The sequence below is a fragment of the Hemitrygon akajei genome, chromosome 7 (genome assembly GCF_048418815.1).
Source record: "Hemitrygon akajei chromosome 7, sHemAka1.3, whole genome shotgun sequence".
NCBI classification, from domain to species: Eukaryota; Metazoa; Chordata; class Chondrichthyes; order Myliobatiformes; family Dasyatidae; genus Hemitrygon; species Hemitrygon akajei.
The window spans coordinates 105,761,357-105,783,773 of NC_133130.1; the positions used below are offsets into that span (position 1 = coordinate 105,761,357).

The following is a 22,417-nucleotide window of genomic DNA, read 5'->3' on the forward strand; positions in this document are numbered from 1 at the left end:
CCAACCGCACATACTGAGGTCTATCTGTCAAGTAGTCCACTATCCAATCCACCATGTGAGAGTCTACTCCCATCTCCGTTAGTTTGTGCCTTAAGATCTTGGGCTGGATGGTGTTAAAGGCACTAGAGAAGTCAAGGAATGTAATCCTCACAGCACAACTGACCCCATCTAGGTGAGAGAGTGATTTGTGCAGCAAATACGTGATAGCATCCTCCACTCCCACCTTCTCCTTATACGCAAACTGAAGAGGATCCTGGGCGTGCCTGGTTTGTGGCCTCAGATTCTGTATTATCAGCCGCTCCATGGTCTTCATCACGTGCGACGTCAAGGCAACAGGTCTGAAGTCATTCAACTCCTTTGGTTGTGGTTTCTTCGGTACCGGGACAATACAGGATGTTTTCCACTGTCTGGGTACTCTTCTCTGCTCCAGGCTCATGTTGAATATGCGCTGTAGTGGTTCTCCCAGCTCAGTCGCACAGGCCCTCAGTAATCGTGGATTATGGAGGAAGGGAAGCCCCTTCCTTTGAAAAAGGAGGATATCTCCTACATTCTGGAATGAAAAGCCTCATCCTGAGAGCAGATACAGTAGAGATGGAAGAATTAAGAAAAGGGTATGGTGTTTTTACAAGTAACAGGGTGGGAAGAGGTATAGTCCAGGTAGCTGTGAGAATCAGGGGTTTTATAATAGACATCGGTGCTGTCTCCAGAGATAGAGATGGAGAGATCGAGAAAGGGGAGGGAGGTGTTGGAAATGGACCAGGTAAATTTGAGGGAAGGTGGAAGTTGGAGGCAAAGTAAATGAAATCAACGAGTTCAGCATGGATGCAGGAAGCAGCACCAATGCTGTTGTCGATGTAGCGCAGGATAAGTGGACGACAGACACCAGTGTAGGCTTGGAACATAGATTGTTTCACGTAGCCAACAGGCAGGCATAGCTGTGACCCATGCGAGTGCCCATGGGAGGAACCAAAGGAGAAATTATTAAGTGAGGACAAGTTCTGCTTGATGGAGGAGAGTGGTGGTTGTGGAAGGGAACCATCAAGCACGTCATCCATTCCCCCAACCTTCTGCTTTCCGCAGGGATTGCTCCCTATGCGACTCCCTTGTCCATTCGTCCCTCCCCACTGATCTCCCTCCCGGCACTTATCCTTGCAAGTGAAACAAATGCGACATCTGCCCCACACCCTCTCCCTCACTACCATTCAGGGCCTGAAACAGTCCTTCCAGGTGAGGCGACACTTCACGTGTGAGTCCGTTGGTATCATTTACTGTGTCCAGTGCTCCCGGTGTGGCCTCCTGTATATTGGTGAAATCCGACATAGATTGGGAGACCACTGTTTGCCTGAAGAAACAGTAACTCCCAGTGGCCACACATTTTAATTCCACTTTGCATTTCCATTCTGACATGTCAATCCATGGGCTCCTCTACTGTCATGATGAAGCCACACTCAGGTTGGAGGAACACCACCTTATGTCTGGGTAACCTTCAACTTGATGGCATGAAAATCGATTACTGAAACTTCTGGTAATGCACCCCGCATCCTTCACCATTCCCCATTCCCTTTTCCCTCTCTCACCTTATCTCCTGCGCAAAGCTGGCTCTCTTTAATTAGCCGTCGTTTTCCAGGTGTTCACAAATCCTATTGCTAAGAATCCTCTCCAGTGGCTTCCCTACCACTGACGTGGGACTCGCCAGTCTAAAGTTTCCAGGATTATCCCGGGATCCTTTCTTGCACAATGGAACATTTATTCATTTGGAACAAGTTTGTTGTGATCACGTGCAGAGCAGTTGCCATACCAAGTGGTGATACATCCAGACTGACCCCAGTCGTCAGCTGTAGATCCTGCCTGGCCTCCAGGCACTTTGTGTGTGATGCATGCAGATAGGATGTTTTGAATGGTGCATTAATGGATCGATGGGGATATGTCAAATCTGTTTAGCCTGTTGAAGAAGAGCACTAGTGAGCTTTCTTGGCTGCAGAATCTGTGGTTGGACCAGGACTGGCTATACTAACCCCATTTACAAACACGTAATCTGTACCCTTCTATGTCTCGGCAATACAAGCGCTTTTTTGAACATTTGTCGAATGTTGGGAGTCTCTGCTTCCACCACCCTCTATGGTCATACGTTTTTATCTCTAGTCACCCTCCGGATCAAAGGAACTATTTCTTTTCTCTAAACCTCTCACTCCTTACCTTAAGCCTATGCCCTCTGGTTATAGACATCTCTGGCATAGGGAAAATGTTCAGTACAGCTTACCTTTATCTATGCTCCACATAATTATGTACAACTCTATCCGATCCCACCTCAGCTCCATAGAAGATAAATAAGCCGTATTTTATTTAACACACACACACACAATGCTGGAGGAACTCAGCAGGTTGGGCAGCATCTATGGAGAGGAATGAACAGTCGATGTTTCAGGCTGAGACCCTTTATATTTTGTTTAATTTTGCCAAAGGAAAATCTGAAATAAAACTGCTAGAGAGATATGCTCAGTGGCCACTTTGTTAGGTACAGCAGTAGAACCCAGTGTGTCTTATGCTGTTGTAACCCACCCACTTCAAGGTTCAACATTTTCAGAATTCAGAGATGCACATCCTGTTGTTACGTGTGCATATCTGAATTACTGTCACCTTCCTGTCAGCTTGAACCAGTCTGGTCATTCTCCTCTGACCTCTCTCATTAACAAAGTATTGTTGCTCACAGAGCATTTTTGTTTTTAGCACCATTCGCTATAAACTCTACAGACTGCTGTACTTGAAAATCCCAGAAGATCAGCAGTTTCTGAGATCCTCAAACTGCCCCATCTGGCACCAACAATCATTCCACAGTCAAAGTCACTTAGATCACATTTCTTTCCCATTCTGATGTTTGGTCTAAACAATAACTAAACCTCTTGACCATGTCTGCATGCTTTTATGCAATGAGTTGCTGTCACATGAGTGGCTGATTAGATATTTGTATTAATGAGCAGGTGTACAGGTGTACCTAATAAAGTGGCCACCCTTTATCCAAAATTCCAAAATCCAAAATATTGTTGAGCGCATCACAAATGGAAAATACCACAAGGCACTGGGTATCTATACACCACAGGCAGTTCTAAGAAGTAAGCTCATATTTGTAATGAACAAGTTAATGAAAAATAGGAAAACACTACATAAAGTGAAAAATGAGAAACTCGATTATGTAGTGAAAGAGGAGGTTTGTCAGCCCTGGAGTGAACATGCCACTTAATGATAAGCTGATCATCAAACAAGCAAAGATCTATCAAACAAACTGAAAATTAAAGGTAATTAGAATACTCAGCAGGTTTATTTAAGAAAATGCATTAACTTTTTAAAAGATTTGTGGTGATAAAGTGTCTGCTGATCACCAAGCATCAGAGAAATTAATTGATGAGATTGCTAAGATCGTTGCTGATGAAAACATGCAAACGGCTGCATCATTATCTATGTGTGATGAACAAGTGTAAGACAAAGACTGCTTAACTGGTAGCACCTAAATTCAGTCGGAAACAATGGCGATCCCAACCTATCTCATTGTACCTTCTAAAATGTGAAACACTTCTAGCCCCAAGCATTTGAGATAAGGGGTACTCAACCTGTACTGTATACCATAGTTGCCCTACCCTCTTACATTTTATGCCCCAGCTAAACAGTGCCTTCTTTATCACTCTATCTCCTTATGCTGCCACCTTCTTATACACCAAGGTCTTTCAGTCCCTCAATACTACAAAGGCCTATCATTCATTGTACATTTCTTTGCCTTATTTGACATCCCAAAATGCATCACATCACACTTCTGGGGGTTAAATTTCATTTGTCCCTTATCAATATTATTCCATGACCCGATTATGTGAATTTTTTTTGTCATCTGCAAACCTACTAATCACAACTCTAAATCATTAATGCATATAACAGACAGTAACAGTAAGGGTTCATCACTGGTTGCAGAACGTGCAAATTTTGTCTTGAACAGGACTCATTGAATCTACAATGCCACCAGTTACCATTCTGAGACACTAAAGAGTCCTACTCCCTCCTACATAGCTCTCCATTGTTCTATCATCACGTGCATATCTAAGAGCACCTTAAATGTCCCCGATGTATCTGCCTTTACCACCAGCCTGGCAGGGCGTTCCACACACCCACCATACTCATGTTCTACCAAACAATATTATAATTTTTCACCAATTTATTTTCAAAAAAGAAAGATTAATTCAACTTGTAATTTTTACCTATCCCATTTCCCCGAAATTAACTTCTTTTTCTTTAAGATACAAATAGGTTCCAAGGTCTCCACAACCTCTCAGGTTATCCAAGCCACATCAGCGAGGCAGTTCCAGTAACAATCCATCCCTCTTGCTGAGTGGGATAGACTCAAGATTCAATGCCCTGGAAATTCCTGCCTGTTGATCCCAGGTGGGAGAGGCATGTGTGTGTGATGTGATGGCCTCTTTATTACAAGTGACCATTAACCACTGCAAGTAAGCTGGAATGCTGTACCTTCTGTGGAACTCTCCTTGGCAAAAAGAACTTTATTTTAGGGGATAAAGCATGCAACTATTGAGAATGGATTTTTGTGCTCCTTTCAATAGTCGATTGTGTAGGGTAACATCCATCAGCACCAAATGCAAGTTGGCTAGATCTGATCCATAATTGGAATTGGTTCATTATTGTCAAATGTACTGAGATACAGTGAAAAGCTTGTCTTGTATACTGTTTGTACAGATCAATTACACAGTGCATTTAACTAGAATAAGGTAAAACAATAACAATGCAGAATAAAGTGCAGCAGGTACAAAGAAAGTTCAATCAGTTAAGTCAACAGGTGCAGGATCATAATGAGGTAGATTATAGGGAACTATTCAATCATCTTTTAACACCAGAAGCCATCTTTGAGCCTGGTGGTTTGAGTTCTGAGGCAACTGGATCTTCTATTGTCTATCCATTGGGAAAGAGGAGAAGAGAGAACGTCCCTGTTGAACAAACTCTTCTCATACCAGGACTAGTAGGGAAGAGGATCATGCTCAGTATGTCCATGTGGGGAGGACTGAGTATTACTGCATTGGCCTCCATAACAAAATATCTCATTAATTCTTGCTCTAGTTTCACACAAGTAAACCTACATCCACAGACATAGCTAAGGTCCATTCCTTCAGCAGAATCACAGGCTTGTTTGAAATTCTTCATGGTATTTTTAGAAGTACATAAATATGTTGGGTTAAGACCAAGTATTCCCAGCCACACTCATTGCACAGATATCATTCCATCTGTTATAAAATTCTTTAACTTTCTGTTGCATCTTTTCAGTCAGGTCCCAGGTTTCCTCCCATTTATTTTTCCCTGGGCTTGTGTACGTCACCATATTTTCTGTGTACTGCAACAAAGACTTCAAGAATCTGCAAGTGCAAGAGCAGGATTTACTACAAAAAAAATGATTTGTTCTGTCAAATTATATATAGAGTTGTAGAGATGATACAGTGCAGCCAAAGTCTCCCAGCTCCAGCAACCAGGATTGGGTTCAGTTGCGACCTGCAGCGGTGTGAGGTTGAGTCTGCACCTTCTCCCTGTGACACAAAGGTTTCCTCCAGGTGCTCCGGATACCTCCATCCCAGAAACATTAAGCTAGTAGTTTGATTAGACACTGCACAGCAGAATCTGCAGGGAGGTTAAACAGTCTGGGGTATGGTTCATGGAAAAAGAGGGTGCCAGTTTGGACCTGAAGGGCTGTATCTCCCTGTCACTCTGCCTGCTCAGTAGTTGTGGGAGAGTTCAGGATATTCCAGACCATTATTTAAGTGTCCATTGGTCCTTCATATAATAAAGTATCCCTTAGTACTTCACACAACTATTCAAAAGGAGCAGGAGGCAGGGAGTTTACCTAGGGAAGTTTAAAGCTCAGGGTCCAAGCAATAGAAAATACTGAGGACACAGCCTCAGAATAGAGGGGCATCCTTTTAGAACGGAGATGAGGGGAATTTCTTTAGCCAGAGGGTGGTGAATCTGTAGAATTCTTTGCCACAGTTACTGTGGAGCCCAACTCTTTATGTGCATTTAAGGCAATGGTTGATAGATTCTTGATTGGTCAGGGCTTGAAGGGATATGGGATGGGGGTGGGGGGGAGGCAGGAGACTGGGGCTGAGAGAAAAATTGGATCAACCACTATGAAATGGCAGAGCTGACTCAATGGGCCTAGTTCTGCTCCGATATCTTATAGTCTTAAATATAACAACTAATACTGGTCCTCTTGTAATGACAGATAGGTAAAGGAGAGTTTTGATCCAGTTAATGACACAAATAGCAAGTTCTTCATGATCTTGCTACATATAAAATTCTCCTGCTAGGAAAGTCTCCTCACTCTACCTGAAGTTTATGTCTCACAGAGACCAAAATTAAACATTTTAAAAGCGTATAGAGATAATGGATTGTCTTTCCTCACCTTTCCGCCCCCATCACAGGGAGCAAGAGAATGGCATATCAGTAAAAAGGGGGAAATTGACTTCTTCCTCCCAACTAGATTCGGAAAACCAGTTCACTATTTTCCCTCCAAATGACGCCCCTTGCATACAGACGTCCATTTTTCCTTCGTCATCACTTGGTTGTACTTAAGACATTTCTAGGACTATAAGGAGAGCAAGACTAACGTGACTGCTCTTCCAAAGTGGGGTTGGCAAGAAAAGCTAGCTGTCCTTCTGTGCTATAAATACACTATGATGGAATTTGCTTCACTTGAGCAAGTTCAAGGAGAAAGCACATTATACAGTACTATGCAAAAGTCATAGGTGTATGTGTATATATAGTGTCTAAGACTTTTGCATAGCACAATAGTAATTTTATGTATTGCACTGTATTGCTGCCGCCAAAAAAAATTGTGACACGTGAGTGATGATAAACCTGATTCTGTTTGTGTGTGTGGGAGGGGGGTTTCGATTGTAGACTGAGAGTGGGAAGGGGGCAGGAAGAGGGGAGTATCAACATCTAGTCATCAGTTTGCATTCCAATATAAGTCATTAAAATATTAGGAGTACAAATACACAACTTCTTTTATGAAGGGTAGTGAAGAACATAGACTAATGCACTTACTTCAAGTAAATGCGGCATTCAGAAGAATCCATTTCACTTATTGTCCTTGTGTTGAGCAGTTCCACAGTTACTAGTAGAGTGATTAAGCTGAAGATGGAGTGCAAATACTGAACACTGTAAAATAAAACAGTAATTAATTCTCACTGAACACAACCAATAACTTAGCACATGCATTCATTACATTCACACCAAACTGACTTGCAAATTTTACTGCATCTTCAGAGTTGCTAGGTCAATATCTTGGAGGACATGAATATGAGAGCACTTGTATGAGGAGCATTTGATGGAGTTTAGAATGAGGGGTAAATCTCATTGAAATCTATTGAATAGATAAGAGTGGATATGGAGAGGGTGTTTCCTATAATGGGGTACACTAGGACCAGAGGGTACAACCTCGGAATAGGACATCCCTTTAGGAATCTCTAAGGAATTTCTTTAGCCAGAGGGTGGTGAATCTGTGGAATTCAATGCCACATTGGGTATGATTAAAGTGGAGGTTGATAGGTTCTTGATTAGTAAGTGAATCAAAGGTTACAGGGAGAAGGCAGGAGAATGGGGTTGAGAGAGAGATGAGAAATCAGCATTGATGGAATGACAGGGAAGACTCAATGGGCCAAATGGCCTAATTCTGCTCCTATATCTTATGTCTGCAGTATTTCAAAGATAATTTCTTCTACCACACTTCAGGGAAAAAGGGATATGTCTAAAATGCTGGTTATACCAACAAAACAAACATCTCATGAGAGAATATATTTTAAAAAAAGAGGACTTTAAAGAAATACATAATCCATTCTTTTTATTCAAAGTTGTTCAGTTAGAAGTACCAGCACATTCAGGTTATCTAGAAATAAACATCCACTGTGGTTTCATGGCTAAGTCCTAATTTGTGCCCTGAGTAATCTCAATTTTATGGAGTAAGAAACAAATGTGGAAAGTTGTCAGCAGATGTGTGTAAATTGTGTGTGCACATCTGAGTTGTTTAAATTTCCAGAACAATTACATTATAAGGCTTTACACTTATCATTTGATTAAGATGCAACACATCAGTTTGGTGATGAAGTTAAACCATGGTCTGGTGTTTAGGTCAGCAATGCAGGTCCTCCATCTCTGGCAGTGTTCAGGACTTCCTTCATCGTGTCAGTAGCTCAGTTTTCACTACAGTCAGCCATGCAAGTACCAGGTGTAGACTCAGGAACAGCTTCACACTCAGACATGCTGTTTCCATAACAATTTTGTTTTACCAGTCAGGGTCGTTAGCCCTGAGCTGAACCCCCGAACCTGGAGGACTGGTGGACCACTCTTCACCTGGCGTCTACCCTTTGACCTGTGTGGCGTGGGTGACCCTACCAAGAGCCAAAGCATAAGGCCCTGACTCTAGCCAACACAGCTCTCCGGGTCATTGAGGCACACAAGCCTCCAAACCACGACAAGGTTGTGGTCTTCTTGGAGGCATGGTCTTGAGGCTTTTGCAAAATCAAAGTGATAAGTTACTGGAGAGCATCAGCATATTGATCATAGAAAAAAAAGACAAAAAAAGCTTAGTTTCTATGCTGTTGACAGATGGCGTTTGAGTGGAGATTATGACCACACGTTTTGCAGAGGCAAGAAGGAGAGCCTTATATGCAGAGTTAGGGAGTGATTTGTGACTGTTGTGATCTCAATAGAAAAGTCATAGCAGTCAGAACTTGCTTTGCTGGTGCAGAAATCACAATGTTCAACTACAACAAATCATTCTGTGAAACGGGGGAAACGAACAAGATGGGAGCTTTGTCAGAAATTCATTCAGATGCTGGACTATTTATGAAATACCAATACACACAAGAGCCCAGGGGGTTCCATTTCCCTGAAAGGGACTTCTGAATTTCTCAGCTAGATAATTGCAACAGTTTGCAACATCGAACACTACAGCACAGGAACAGGCCCTTCAGCCCACAAAGTTCTGCTAAACCAAATAAATCAGTATCTGAACTAATCCCTTATGCCCACACAGCTTGCACATAAAGCATTTTACAGGAAACCCTCACCTGCCCAACATACGGAGATAATTGTGCCTCTGGCGCGAGCGCAGAGATTTGCTCAACCACAGTTGCTGGCGAGTCACAGCACCACTTGTCACCTGCTCTGAAACGGTCAGGCACTGTGAGACCACTTTCCGCAGCAGGGCAACCACTTCCAAAACAGTCCGAGGACAGTACAAAGTGCGTATGGAGCTGCCCAGCAGTTTAGTTACCAGGTGAAGTTGCCTGTAGTAGGAAGAACCATTCTCAGTAAAGACAATGCACTAAACACAAAGAGCTTCGGAAGGATATAACATAAGGAACTCTCATTTGCATTGTATCATTAACACTGTAGCACAGCATCCCAAGGATTATTGAACAAGGTTTCACATAGAATGGGTAAGATGGTGTCAGTGCTGCTGACCAATATTTGGCCAATGGAAGTAGCTGTTTTTGTTTAAAAAAAAAAGTAAGTGCCTTATGAGGAGGAAAAAGAGAAGCAGAGTGTTTCAGAGTGGGAATTCTGGAGCTAAGATATGTTTAGCAAACCTGGAGTAGGGAATGGGAATGTGTAAGATTCAGAATTGGAGACGTTCAGATCTGAGTGTGGTAGAGTTGGAGGGGTTACAGGCAAGACCATGAAGAATTTCAAACACAAGCCTGGGATTCAGTGAAATGAAAACTCAAAGCAGTTCTCTTTCAATTTAATCCAAGTATTAAATGGATATGGAATGAATGGGATTAAATAGAGTTCAGATACAAATCCGCTGTGATTTCGAGAACCGCGGAACAAGTTCACACAGCTGAGTGATCTATTAAGAACATAAACAGAAGCAGAAGGTTGTCCTATTTTGCCATCCCAAAAGCCCATAACGCCCTTTGAGTTTTATGTTTGAAGAACCTCAGATCCTTCTGTGGTGCAATATTTCAGTCTTACTCCATTTAAATAGTAATTTATAGTTTTATTCTTCCTTTCAAAAGTGAATAGTGTCACACTTACTCCACAACACGCACTGCCAACTTTTTGCTCACTTATGTGATAATATCCTTTTAAGTTTTGACAGAATTGAACTCTGTTTCTCTTTCCACACACTGTTGTTGACCAGCTGGGGGCTTTCTAGCAGATTTGCTTTTATTTCAGATCTTTCTCTGTGCTCATCAATTGCTAACCACATTTATATTTTTTTAAATCATAAACCAACCTGGTGACAGTACATGTGGTCTCTTCCTCCAAGTCATTAATACAGATTCTAAACAATTGAGGCCCCAGACCATCAATGGAAAAACAACTCATTTACCCTGACGTTGTTTTCTGTTTTTCTGTCAGCCATTTCTCTATCAATATTTATATTACTACCAATCCATGCATTGTGTGGCACATGGCCAAGTGGTTAAAGTGTTGGACTAGTGATCTGAAGGTCGTGAGTTCGAGCCCCAGCCAAGGCAACATGTTGTATCCTTGAGCAAGGCACTTAATCACACATTGCTCCAGTCCACCCAGCTGAAAATGGGTACTGGCAAAATGCTGGGGGTTAATTTCACGATAGATTGGCGTCCTATCCGGGGGGGCAGGGGGGAAGTCTTATACTCTCAGTCGCTTCACGCCACGGAAACCGGCATAAGCACCGGCCTGATGAGTCTGTAAGGTCTGGAACAGACTTTAACTTTTTAACTAATCCATGCACTTTTATCTTGTGCAATAACCTTGTGGCATCTTACTGAATGCCTTCTGGACATCCTTCTTATCCATTACTTTTAGCAAATTTAGCAAACTCTATTTCCCTCTCATAAAGCCACCTGCTCAATTTCCTTAATGTCCCACTCAGAATCAGAAGTGGACAGGGTGAACAATTTCAAGTTCCTGGGAGTCAAGATCTCCTAGGATTTATCCTGGACCCAACACTTCGATGCAGCTGCAAAGAAGGAATGACTGCTGATATTTCATTAGGAGTTTGAAGAGATTTGGTATGTCACCAAAGACACTTGAAAATTTCTACAGCTGCACTGTGGAGAGCATTCTAACTGGCTGCATCATCATCTGGTATGGGGGAGGCAGGGTTACTGCACAGGATTGAAATAAGCTGCAGAGAGTTTGCAAACTAAGTCAGTTACTTAGACCGTTGAAGCCAACCTGGTGTAGGAAATGGGAACGTGCAAGATTCAGAATTGAAAAACCACAGAGCAAGTTCACGCAGCCGAATGATCCCCACACACACAAGCACACACACAACACCCCGGGTTGGGATTTTTCATGTTTTATTGTTTTACAACATTGAATCACAGTTGATTGAATTTGGCTTTTTTGACTCTGGTCAACAGAAAAGACACGTTTGTGTCAAAGTGAAAGCAAATTTCTACAAATTGATCTAAATTTATGACAACTATTAAAACACAAAATAATTGATGGCATAATTACTCACCCCCTTTACAGATGGCTGTGGAGGCCAAGTTAGTGGGTGGAGCTTGATAGGTTCTTAAGTAGTAAGGATATCAAAGGGAGAAGGCAGTAGAATGGGGTTGAGAGGGATAATAACTAGCCATGATAGAATGGCAGAGCAGACTCAGTGGGTCAAATGGCCTAACTCTGTACCCGTCTTACGGTCTTATAACAGTGAAACTGCCAACAAATCCCAGGATACTTACTCCTCAGCTAACAAATATTGTGACATATTCAGTTCTTCACTATAGACTGGCTGTAGCCGCTTTATTAAGTAGGGAACAAGTTCCTTCACAAGGCAGGCAGAAATAGCTTGAGTTCTTGGGCTTGAGTACTCAGACCTGTTAGTAATGTGGGGTGGAAGAAAGGTACATCAACATTATAATCAGTAAGCTTTCTCCTTAATTTTACCACCAATTCACTTTGCGTATACTACACACACAAAAGTTTATAGATGCTGGAAATCCAGAGTAACACAGACAAAACGCAGGAGTAAATATACAGGTCAGGCAACATCAATGAAGAGGAATAAAGATTCTGATGAACAGACTCAGCCCAAAACATTGGCTATTTATTCTTCTCCATAGATGCTGCCTGACCTGCTGAGCGCCTCCAGCATTTTCTGTGCATTACCTTTCATATTCTACTTTTACATTAAAGTAATACTTATTTCCTCTGATAACAATGCTTATTATGAAGTTGTGCAGCATGGAATTAATCCCATCTCATCTAGGCTGACCAAGGTGCCTTACTGCGCTGGTACCACTTGCCTATGTGTGGCCCACATCTCTCCGGAACTACCTACATTTCTGTCCAAGCATAGAGTGTCTGTTCTCCAACTCTGCTTTACTTTCCTCTCCAAAGGATACAGTATTGTATAACGTGAGAAAAGATTACCTATTCGGCCCCTTGCACTTGCTCTACCAGAGTTAGATGATAGTTAATTTCCAGCCTCAGCACCACTTTCCTGCACAAATCCCAGATGAATAGACAAAAATCTAAGGCACGTTTGATGGAGTTTACTGTACTTGCTGGAATTTAGTAGAATGAGGAGAAATCTCAGTGAAACGTGCTGAATATTGAAAGCAAAACCCACAAAACGCCGGAGGAACTCAGCAGCCCAGGCAGCATCTACGGAAAAGAGTAAACAGTCGATGTTTCGTGCTGAGACCCTTCATCAGGAACACTGAAAGGCCTGGATAGAATGGACGTAGAGAGGATAGTTCCAATAGTGGGAGGATAAACCACCAGAGGGCACAGCCTCAGAATAGAGGGATGTCCATCTAGAACAGAAATGAGGAGCAATTTCTTTAGCCAGAGGATGGTGAATCTGTGGAATTCATTGCCACAGATGGCTCTGGAAGCCAAATCTTTGGGTATATTTAAAGCAGAGATTGGTAGGTCTTGATTAGTAAGGGTGTCAAAGATTATGGGGAGAAGAGGGTTGAGAGGGATAGTAAACCAGCCATTAACAAATGCTGGGACAGACTTAATGAGCTGAATGGTCTATGTTGCCTATGACTGAACTTCCCACAGACCACTTGGTGCTGTGTACAAAAGATTCACCACACCCTGGATGAGCAAGTAAGCATCATCTTTGTAACAAAATGCTGAGCCCTTATCCCTTATTTGAGACAGTGACACCTGGGGTGAACATCATCTCTGCACTTTGCAAAGGAGGTAAAGGCCTGCTCAACCTTGCATCTCCTGCAATGACAACCTACCATTCCGTGGATCAAATCTGGTGAACCTGGGTTTGCAGACGCTTACTGCACGCATCCCAACCCCGGCAATAACAAACTTTGGCCAGCTTGCTAATATGCAAGCTTACTCAATCAGCAGTCCATTTAGCTGTGGTGGGATCCTCATTGAAGCCCGATTCAGCCCACAAAACACAGGAGCAGAATTAGGCCATTCAGCCAATCCATCTTGGCTGATTTATTATCCCTCTCAACCCTATTCTCCTGCCTTCTCTCTGTAACCCTTGAAATCAAGAACCCATCACTTCGGCTTCAAATACACCAAATGATTTGGCCTTCTCAGCTGGCTGTGACAACGAGTTCCACAAATGCACCACCCTCATCTCTGTTCTAAACAGACGTCCTTCAGTTCTGAGGCTGTGCTGTCTGGTCATAGACTCCCTCCACTTTCCGAAACATCCTCTCCACGTCCACTCTTATCTAAGCCTTTCAGTATTGGATAGGTTTCAATGAGATCTCTTTTCATTCTTCTGAATAAAAGTGCATACAGGCCCAGAAACGTCAAACACTTAACCCTTTTATTCCCAGGATCATTCTTGTGAGCCTGATCCAGATTTCAATGTTCCAGAAGTGATCATTACTGTTGTGGGGATGACCTCGCAGGGGAATGCCATGGAGACTGCTTCCTGGCACTACGCATAGATCAGTGGTGCAGAAGGGAAAGAGGGAAAAGAGGGAAGCGGTAGTGACAGGGAACTCAATAGTGAGGGGAACAGACAGGAGATTCTGTGGACGTGAACAGGACACCCAGATGGTATGTTGCCTCCTAGATGCCAGGGTCTGGGATGTCTTTAATCGCGCCCACGACACTTTGGAGAGGGAGGGGGAGCAGCCAGATGTCTCAGGACATATTGGTACCAATGACATAGGAAGGAAAAGCAAAGAGGTCCTGAAGAGCGTATTTAGAGAGCTAGGTAGAAAGCTGAGAAACAGGACCTCCCGGGTAGTAATTTCTGGATTGCAGCCCATGCCATGTGCTAGTGAGGGCAGAAACAGGATGATGTGGCAAATAAATGTGTGGCTGAGAAGCTGGTGCAGGGGACAGGGTTTCAGGTTCTTGGATCATTGGGATCTCTTCTGGGGGAGGTATGACCTGTTCAAAAGTAAATATAGCATGCAGTCAGACCGTCAGGCAGGGCAGGGAGATCACAGGATATAATTGCAGCCAGCAGGGTGAGTATCAGTGCATTAGGGATGCAGGATCAAAAAGGGCAGCCAATACGGTACTCAAAGTGTTATATCTCAATGCATGGAGTATAAGAAATAAGGTGGATGATCTTGTTGAACTATTATAGAATGCCAAGTACGATGTTGTGACCATCACTGAATCATGGTTGTAGTTGGGAACTGAATGTTCAAGGTTACATGTTGTAACAGAGGGACAGCAAAGTCAATATAGGGAGTGGTGTGACTCTACTGGTAAACAATGGCATCAAATCAGTGAAAAGATGAGACATAGGATTGGAAGATGTTGAATCCTTGTGGGCTGAGTGAAGAAATTGCAAGGGTAAAAGGACCCTGACGACAGTTATATACAGGCCTCCCAACAGTAGCTGGGATGTGGACCACAGATTACAACAAGAAATAGAAATGGTGAGTCAAATGGGCAGAATTATGATAATCATGGAAGATTTCAACATGCAGGTCGATTTGGAAATCAGCTTAGAAATGGATCTCAAGAGAGTGAGCTTGTTGAATGTCTACAAGATGGCTTTTTAGAGTAATTTGTCTTTGAGCCTACTAGGGAATCAGCCACACCGGATTGGGTGTCATGTAATGAACCAGAGGCGATTAGGGAGCTTAAGGTAAAAAAGAGCCCTTAGAAGGCAGTGATCATAATATGATTGAATTCAACTTGAAATCTGATAGGGAGAAAGTCTGATGCAGTATATCACTGATTTAGATGATGGAATAGATGGCTTTGTTGCCAAGTTTGTTGATGATACAAAGATTGGTGGAGGGGCAGGTAGTGTTGAGGAAACAGGTAGAAGGACTTAAGACAGATTAGGAGAAGGGCAAGAAAGCGACAAATGAAATTCAATGTTGGATAATGCATGGTCATGCACTTTGGTAGTAGAAAAAAGTAGTGCAGACTATCTTCTAAACAGGGAGAAAATCCAAAAATCTGAGATGCAAAGGGACTTGGGAGTCCTTCTGCAGAACAGTCTAAAGGATAACTCGCAGGTAGAGTCAGTGGTAAGGAAGGCAAATGCAATGTTAGCATGCAAGAGGTCTAGAATACAAGAGCAGGGATGTGATGCTGAGGCACTGGTGAGGCCTCACCTTGACTATTGTGAACAGTTTTGGGCTCCTCATCTTAGAAAACATGTGCTGGCATTGGAGATGATTCAGAGAAGGTTCACAAGGATGATTCCAGGAATGAAAGGGATATCATACGAGGAATGTTTGATAGCTCTGGGTCTGTACTCACTGAAATTTAGAAGAATGAGGGGGGATCTCATTGGAACCTTTTGAATGCTGAAAGGCCTAGACAGAGTAGATATGGAAAGGATGTTTTCCTTTGTGGGAGAGTCTAGGACAAGAGGACACAGCCTCAGGATAGAGGGGTGTCCATTTAAAACAGAGATGCGGAGAAATTTCTTTAGCCGGGGGTGGTGAATTTGTGGAATCTGTTACCATAGGCAGCTGTGGAAGCCAGGTCATTGGGTGGTATTTAAGGCAGAGTTTGATGGGTTCTTGATTGGACACAGCAGCAAAAGTTACAGGGAGAAGGCTGGGGAGTGGGGCTGAGGAGGGGAAAAAAGGATCAGCCATGATTGAATGGTGGAACAGACTCGATGGACCAAATGGCCTAATTCTGCTCCTGTCTCTTATGGTCTTATTAGACACTAGTTATGTTAGGTCAGGAAAGGCGAGGTCAACAGCGGTCTAGGTGAAATTAGCTGGTAAGAACCATTCAATAGAGCTATCTGGTGAGTAAAGAATGAAGAGTCCATCCTCTGTGTGCCAAATTTATTTTGTCACAACAAAATAAATTATGTTGCCCAATATCTACTATCCCACACCCTCCTCCTCAGAGGTTAGCTGGACAGTAGCTCTCCCCCCCTCGCTCTACCCCCGAAAGTAAGGGCATCAAAGGTTATGGGGAGAAGGCAGTTGAGTGGGGTTTAGAGGGATAATAAATCAGCTATGATGGGCCTAGTACTGCTCCTACATCTGATGATCTTATGGAAAGCAATGAAACTACGAGAGTGTGAATATCAGCAAGCCCAGCGTAGGCCAAAAATCAAACGTGTTACTTCCCCTGTCGCCACAATTCAGCTACACCAGGCGCTTCCCAGCCTGGTTACAACCTTTCAGCAGCAACGTGACGTTACTAAGCTTTAATTTCCCATACTGCTGGGTTCAGGTACAGTTCTTATCCCTGAACCAGCATGGATAACTTCACACACCCCATCACTGAAAGCCACAACCTACGGACCCACTTCCAAGGACTCTACAACTCATGTTCTCAGTATTATTAATTATCACCCGCCCATCCATTGAGATGGTTCCACAACCAATGATTTCACTTTAAGGACTCTTGATCTCATTATTTTTTGCTATTTATTTATATTTGCATTTGCATGATTTGTTGTCTTCTGCACTCTGGTTCGACTTTTATTGATCCTCTTATAGCTAATATTCTATGGATTTGCAGAGTATGCCCGCAGGAAAATAAATTACAGGGTTGTATACGGTGGCATATATGTATTTTGATAATAAAATTTACTTTGAACATTTAGAATTTTGATTATTATTTTGCTTTTTTTATGTTTCATTTGCACGATTTACTATCTTTTGCACATTGTTAGCTTGTCCCATGTTACTTGGATGTGCAGTTTTCCATTTTTTTTTTTTTTCTATTTACTGTGAATGCCCTCAAGAAAATAAATCTCAGTTGTATATGGTGACGTACAGTATAGGTACTTTGATAATAAATTTGAAATTATTCTACTTATTTTCCTACCCTGGTCCTTCCGAAGCTTGCTCTACTGAGGGTCTGGGAATCTCATTCCATTTCTGTAGGCATCCGACGCAGTGTCGAAGCTGGAAGAGGAAACAGCTGAAGAATCAACACAAAGCAATGCCCCAACAACAGGCATCCAGCCAATTCATTCAATAATGAGCCAGCTCCATCTGACATCACACAAACTATGTGAGTTGCTGCCTTTAATAACTCGGGACTGCAATGAAAAACAAGAACTTCCTGCCGAGGCATTTCACTCAGTACCCCCACATCACAGTTTATGTGGCCTTGTAAACAAACTGAGACAGTACAAGGCAGACATTGATATAACTTAGAAAATTAATGGAATTTTGGAGCAAAATTTGGATTATCCTAGATAGAGTGAACGTGGAGAGAACGTTTCCTATAGTGGGGGAGTCTAGAACCAGAGGAAACAACCTCACAATAGAAAGATATCCCTCAAAACAGAGATGAGGAGGAATTTCTTTAACCAGAGCGTGGTGACACTGTGATATTCATTACCACAGACAGCCATGAAGCCCAAGTCATTGGGTATTCTTAAAGCAGAGGTGAATATGTTCTTGATTAGTCAGGACATCAAAAGTTATGGGGAGAAGACAGGAGAAAGGGGCTAAAAGAGACAATAGATCAGCCATGATGGAAAGGTGGAGCAGGCTTGATGGGCCAAATGGCCTAACTGTGCTCCAATGTTTTATGGTCTAACATACTAAATTAGTTTGAAGGTGGTGAGTGCCAAGACAGCACTGAAGCAGCTGTCTAATGAATAATGCTGACCCCTTTGTTCTCCTGCAAATATTTTACGCAACCAGCAAAATAAATACTGAATCTCTGAAGACCATTACACCTACACAGTGTTTTAGAAAATCAATCACCTTCAATTAAGTTAACAGTACAGACAGGACAGATTACACCTCTTGCCTTTGCTCCAGGCCAGTGTGCCATTATTCTGTTCTGCAAATGTCAGAAAATCTTTACAAGACTTAAATGTTGAACAGGAACAGAAATTCCTCCTGGAGGTTTTAATCTAATAAAGCAGTAGGAAAGAACTGAGTACCTGCTGTTTAAGTCTTCCAATGGGATGGAACCGAGAGCAGTACGAATCCATCGAACTGATGATCGCCTTCAAGCACTCACTTTCCTATATTCAATGAAGCACGCATCAGCCCACATCAAACGTACACATGACTGTCACTTAACAGAATGGTGAATGGAAGAATTAGCCAGTTACCGTGACATTTTCATTTCCTTTTCTACAGCAGCGATGTAATAGAACAATGGCCAGTGCTACCACGTGACTGGCCATTTCCTCAGGAAACGTGTTCAAATCCAGCTCGCCATGACTCAAGTGGTCGCGGATTCGGGGACCCTCTTGATGGTTTAAAAGATCCCAAAGGATTTCCTATATGGAATGCAAAATCATTGATATTAACCCTGTATTCTCATGATGTCTTCTCCAATACCGTCAAATCCCACTAGCCCTTCCCTAAATAGTGACAGCCTTTAATCATCTTCATAGTACTTGCCCCAAGAGGCTCCTTATCCTAGATGCCAAAAACTAAATAGAGTGGCACAGTTGCACAGTAGTTAGCAGAACTACTTTGTTAGGAAGGATGTGGAAGTTCTACAGAAGAGAATTACCAGGATGCTGCCTGGACTCAAAGACTTATCTTATGAAGATAGGTTGAGCAAGCTAGGGCTTTTTTCTTTGGAGCAATGCAGGATGAGACATGACTGATAGAAGTGTACAATGTGATACGAGACACATAGTAGATCGAGTGGACAGCCAGAGATTTTTTTCTAGTGCAGAAATGGCTAATCCAATGGGGCATAATTTTAAGGTGATTGGAGGGAAGTATAGGTGTGGATGTTAGAGGTGAATTTTAGAGGACAGCGGTGGGTGTATAGAACACCCTGCCTGTATGGGACACCCTGCCTGGGGTGGTGGGTGTATGGGACACCCTGCCTGGGGCGGTGATAGAGGCAGATTAGCGATATTTAAGAAACTCTTATATAGGCACGTGGATGATTAATAAAAAATGGAGGGTTATGTAGGAGGGAAGAGTTAGATTGATCTTAAGAGTAGGATACAAGGTCTTCACAATATTATGGGTCGAAGGGCCTTTACTGTGCTGTAATGTTCTGTGTAACAATATATCAGCATCAGAGATCACTGATCAATTCCTGCCATTGTCTTGAAAGAGTTTGAATGTTCTTTCTATGGCCGCACAGGTTTCCCATGGCTGCTCCAGTTTCCTCCCACATTCCAAGGGCATAAAGACATACAAAGTCAGTCGTGAGGATGCTACGTTGGCAACATTTGCAGGCTGCCCCCACAGTACAGTCCTCGCTGATTTGATTTGAAGCAAACAAATCTGTATGTTTTGATGTACATGTGGCAAATAAAACTAATCTTTCATTTTAATCATTCTCATCTACTTACTGGTCGCAAACAACGAGATAAGATCTTGATGGCATAATTGTAATTACTCTCTGTGGGAACAAAGGGGAACGCTGCTGAAGACACATTATACCCATCACAGGACCTACAGTTGTGATGTTACTCAGGCACAAGGTATTTGCAGGCTTGCCTCTGAGCTTTCTCACTCTGTGATGATGCACATTTGCTTCAACCAGCCCAATTTCACCACGCTCTAAGCAAACATGCCTGGAAATTGTATCGATACACTTGTGCTTTTCCCCCTTCAACCAGTGCTGTACATATTTATCAAATGCAGTTTGTCATTGTGGGACATACCACTATAGGATCTCCCAGGGCTGTTGGAAGTTGATTTGTATCACCTTTCTCTAGGTATTTCGCCAGCATCTGTAAAGAGCAACCAGTGAACCTCATTGGTTTCAGATCACTTATGAAAGCACATCACACAACGGTAACAGCTAGTCGCCATTCGATTCCACATCCATACCAGTTTAGAGCAAGCACCTTGGCTCGTCCCATTCCCCATAAAGCTACAAATTCTTCCCTTTCAGATACTGACCAACTCCTTCTGAATGGCCCAACACTACACTGGGCCACACAGAGCTTTCCTAACCAAAACCATTGTTACTATAAAATATTTCTCTACATATCACTTTTTTAATGTCTTGTTCAACCACCTCCATTCTCTGAATGTTTGTTCTTACTCTGCATATCGCTAGTGCCTTGCTTTGTAAACGCGCTCCAAATAGTACCATCCATCTTCCCTAGGCTATTCAGGAATCGTTTTAGTAATAATTTCCTGCATTCTCCTCATACAACTGGACTCAGCAGTTCAGAAAGCAAATGACATAGAACATGTCTTTAGCACAGCAGAGGCCCATAAGGCCAGATGTTCTGCTACTTCTATCCCACGTTCTGTCATCACTCTTTCTTTTGTAATACTGCAATATACTCATGTTCTGTAATGAACTAAGTGGATGGCAAGTGAAACAAAGCTTCTCAGAGTATCTCAGTACACGTGACAATAATAAACAACTACCCTGTATCTCGGAATATCTGAAACTCTTTCCTGCCCTTATTAGCTTCTCATTGCCAAACAGACTTGCAATATCTTGGCAAACTGTGACTGCAACTTAACAACCTCATTTAATGCACTTTTTGAATTAGCAATGCATTGTAGAGTAATCTTAGACTTCTCGTACACTCACAAACAAGAGAAAATCTGCAGATGCTGGAAATCCAAGCAACACAAACAAAATGCTGGGGGAACTCAGCAAGCCAGGCAGCATCTAGGAAAAGAGTACAGTCAATGTTTCAGGCCGAGACCCTTCGGCAGAACTGTATACTCTCTGTCTTGTTCTGACGCCATGATCGATATTTACTGGAGCTGATGGTTACATGGACACAATGATAATTGTGGTACTAATGTCCTTGCCATTGTGAACAGAACTATCATTAGCAAGTGGGTCAGTAGTTAGATTGAAAGTAATTAGTAAATAACCTTGCAAAGGATTTAACTCATTGGCAATGTATTACATTAAAGCCTGGTCGAAGCAGTTTCAATGTTACTTTAAAAAAGGAACTGGATATTTTTGAAGAGAAATACATGCAGTGCAGTGGTAGGAAATTGTAAAGCACAGGCTTTCGAATTTGTGCTGGCTCAATAGGCCAATGCCTCTTATCGTGTGCATAATTTTACAACTCCTCCAACCCTCAGTAGATAACTGGTTCTGAGAAGACAGTAGTTGCAGTTTCCAAATAAAGTCCAGACTTACTTCATCAAACGTGGTGTAAAGCGTTGTGGACTGCAACAAAAGAAATAGAATTTAGAATATATTTAAAGCATCAATTTTCTTGCAATAAATATGTCACACATCAACCAAAACATCAGATTCTCTAAATACAAACAAAAAATCAGGTACAGAGAGATTCACAAACCAAATGTGCAATTATACTTTGAAATAGAAAAATGGTGGAATACTTAGGAAGTGGTTTAACTGGATAAGAAACAATAACTGTTTTTCTAGCAGATACTACCCTGACCAGCTCAGAATTTCTTGATTATGTCTCACATTTCTATTACATAAAGCATTTTCTTTTACTTTAAAACTTTCCTCTTCCTTCCAGCTATCCTGTTTCAGATGTCTCCATGAGAGAATCTTTACCCTGTTCCTAGAGGCACACTAACACCAAATGGGTTCTGGATAGGGATGATGGACTGCAGAGTTTCACAGCCTCCTTTCACACCTCCCCCAACACCCTTGTGGCTATATGCAGCTTGGTAATAGACTAACAGCCCATCACGTGTATAATCATGAGCACTGTTAACCCCCTCCATCTTCTGAATGCATGGTTGACTTCACATGTCAATACATACAGTAAGCAATCACAGATTTACACCTCAATCTACTTGTTCATCTACCTCTATAGACCAAGAAAACAAAACAGGATAAAGCAAAATAAAGCAAGCCAAACCAAATATATAGCTCCATTGAGGTAAATGAAGCCAGGTAAGTGGGATGTTGGAATTTGGGTGCCTTGGTAGCATTAATATGGCTCTATTACAGCTTAGAGTGCTCTGGAGTTCAGAGTTCAATTCTGTGAGGAATCACTCTACATCATCCCTGTGGCTCCCAGGAGCTCCAGTTTCCTCCCACAGTCCAAAGATGTACTGGGTAGGTTAACTGGTCATTGTAAATTGTCCCG

The 22,417-nt window shown here is 42.3% G+C and overlaps 1 protein-coding gene across 3 annotated transcripts in view; it reads right to left on the reverse strand.

The window, feature by feature from the left end:
* Positions 1 to 3,311: 3,311 nt before the first annotated feature.
* Positions 3,312 to 22,417, reverse strand: part of LOC140730760 (endoplasmic reticulum membrane-associated RNA degradation protein-like) — a 52,483-nt gene continuing 33,377 nt past the window's right edge. For all 3 annotated transcript variants that reach the window (XM_073051617.1, XM_073051616.1, XM_073051615.1), the window contains 9 exons: positions 21,487 to 21,516; positions 20,030 to 20,098; positions 18,503 to 18,673; positions 18,329 to 18,412; positions 17,254 to 17,333; positions 11,730 to 11,864; positions 9,114 to 9,332; positions 7,090 to 7,203; positions 3,312 to 5,405 (listed from right to left, as the gene is read on the reverse strand). In XM_073051617.1, coding sequence (XP_072907718.1) covers positions 5,228 to 5,405; positions 7,090 to 7,203; positions 9,114 to 9,332; positions 11,730 to 11,864; positions 17,254 to 17,333; positions 18,329 to 18,412; positions 18,503 to 18,673; positions 20,030 to 20,098; positions 21,487 to 21,516 — 1,080 coding nt within the window. In that variant the 3' untranslated portion in view covers positions 3,312 to 5,227. The remainder of the gene's footprint in view (positions 5,406 to 7,089; positions 7,204 to 9,113; positions 9,333 to 11,729; positions 11,865 to 17,253; positions 17,334 to 18,328; positions 18,413 to 18,502; positions 18,674 to 20,029; positions 20,099 to 21,486; positions 21,517 to 22,417) is intronic.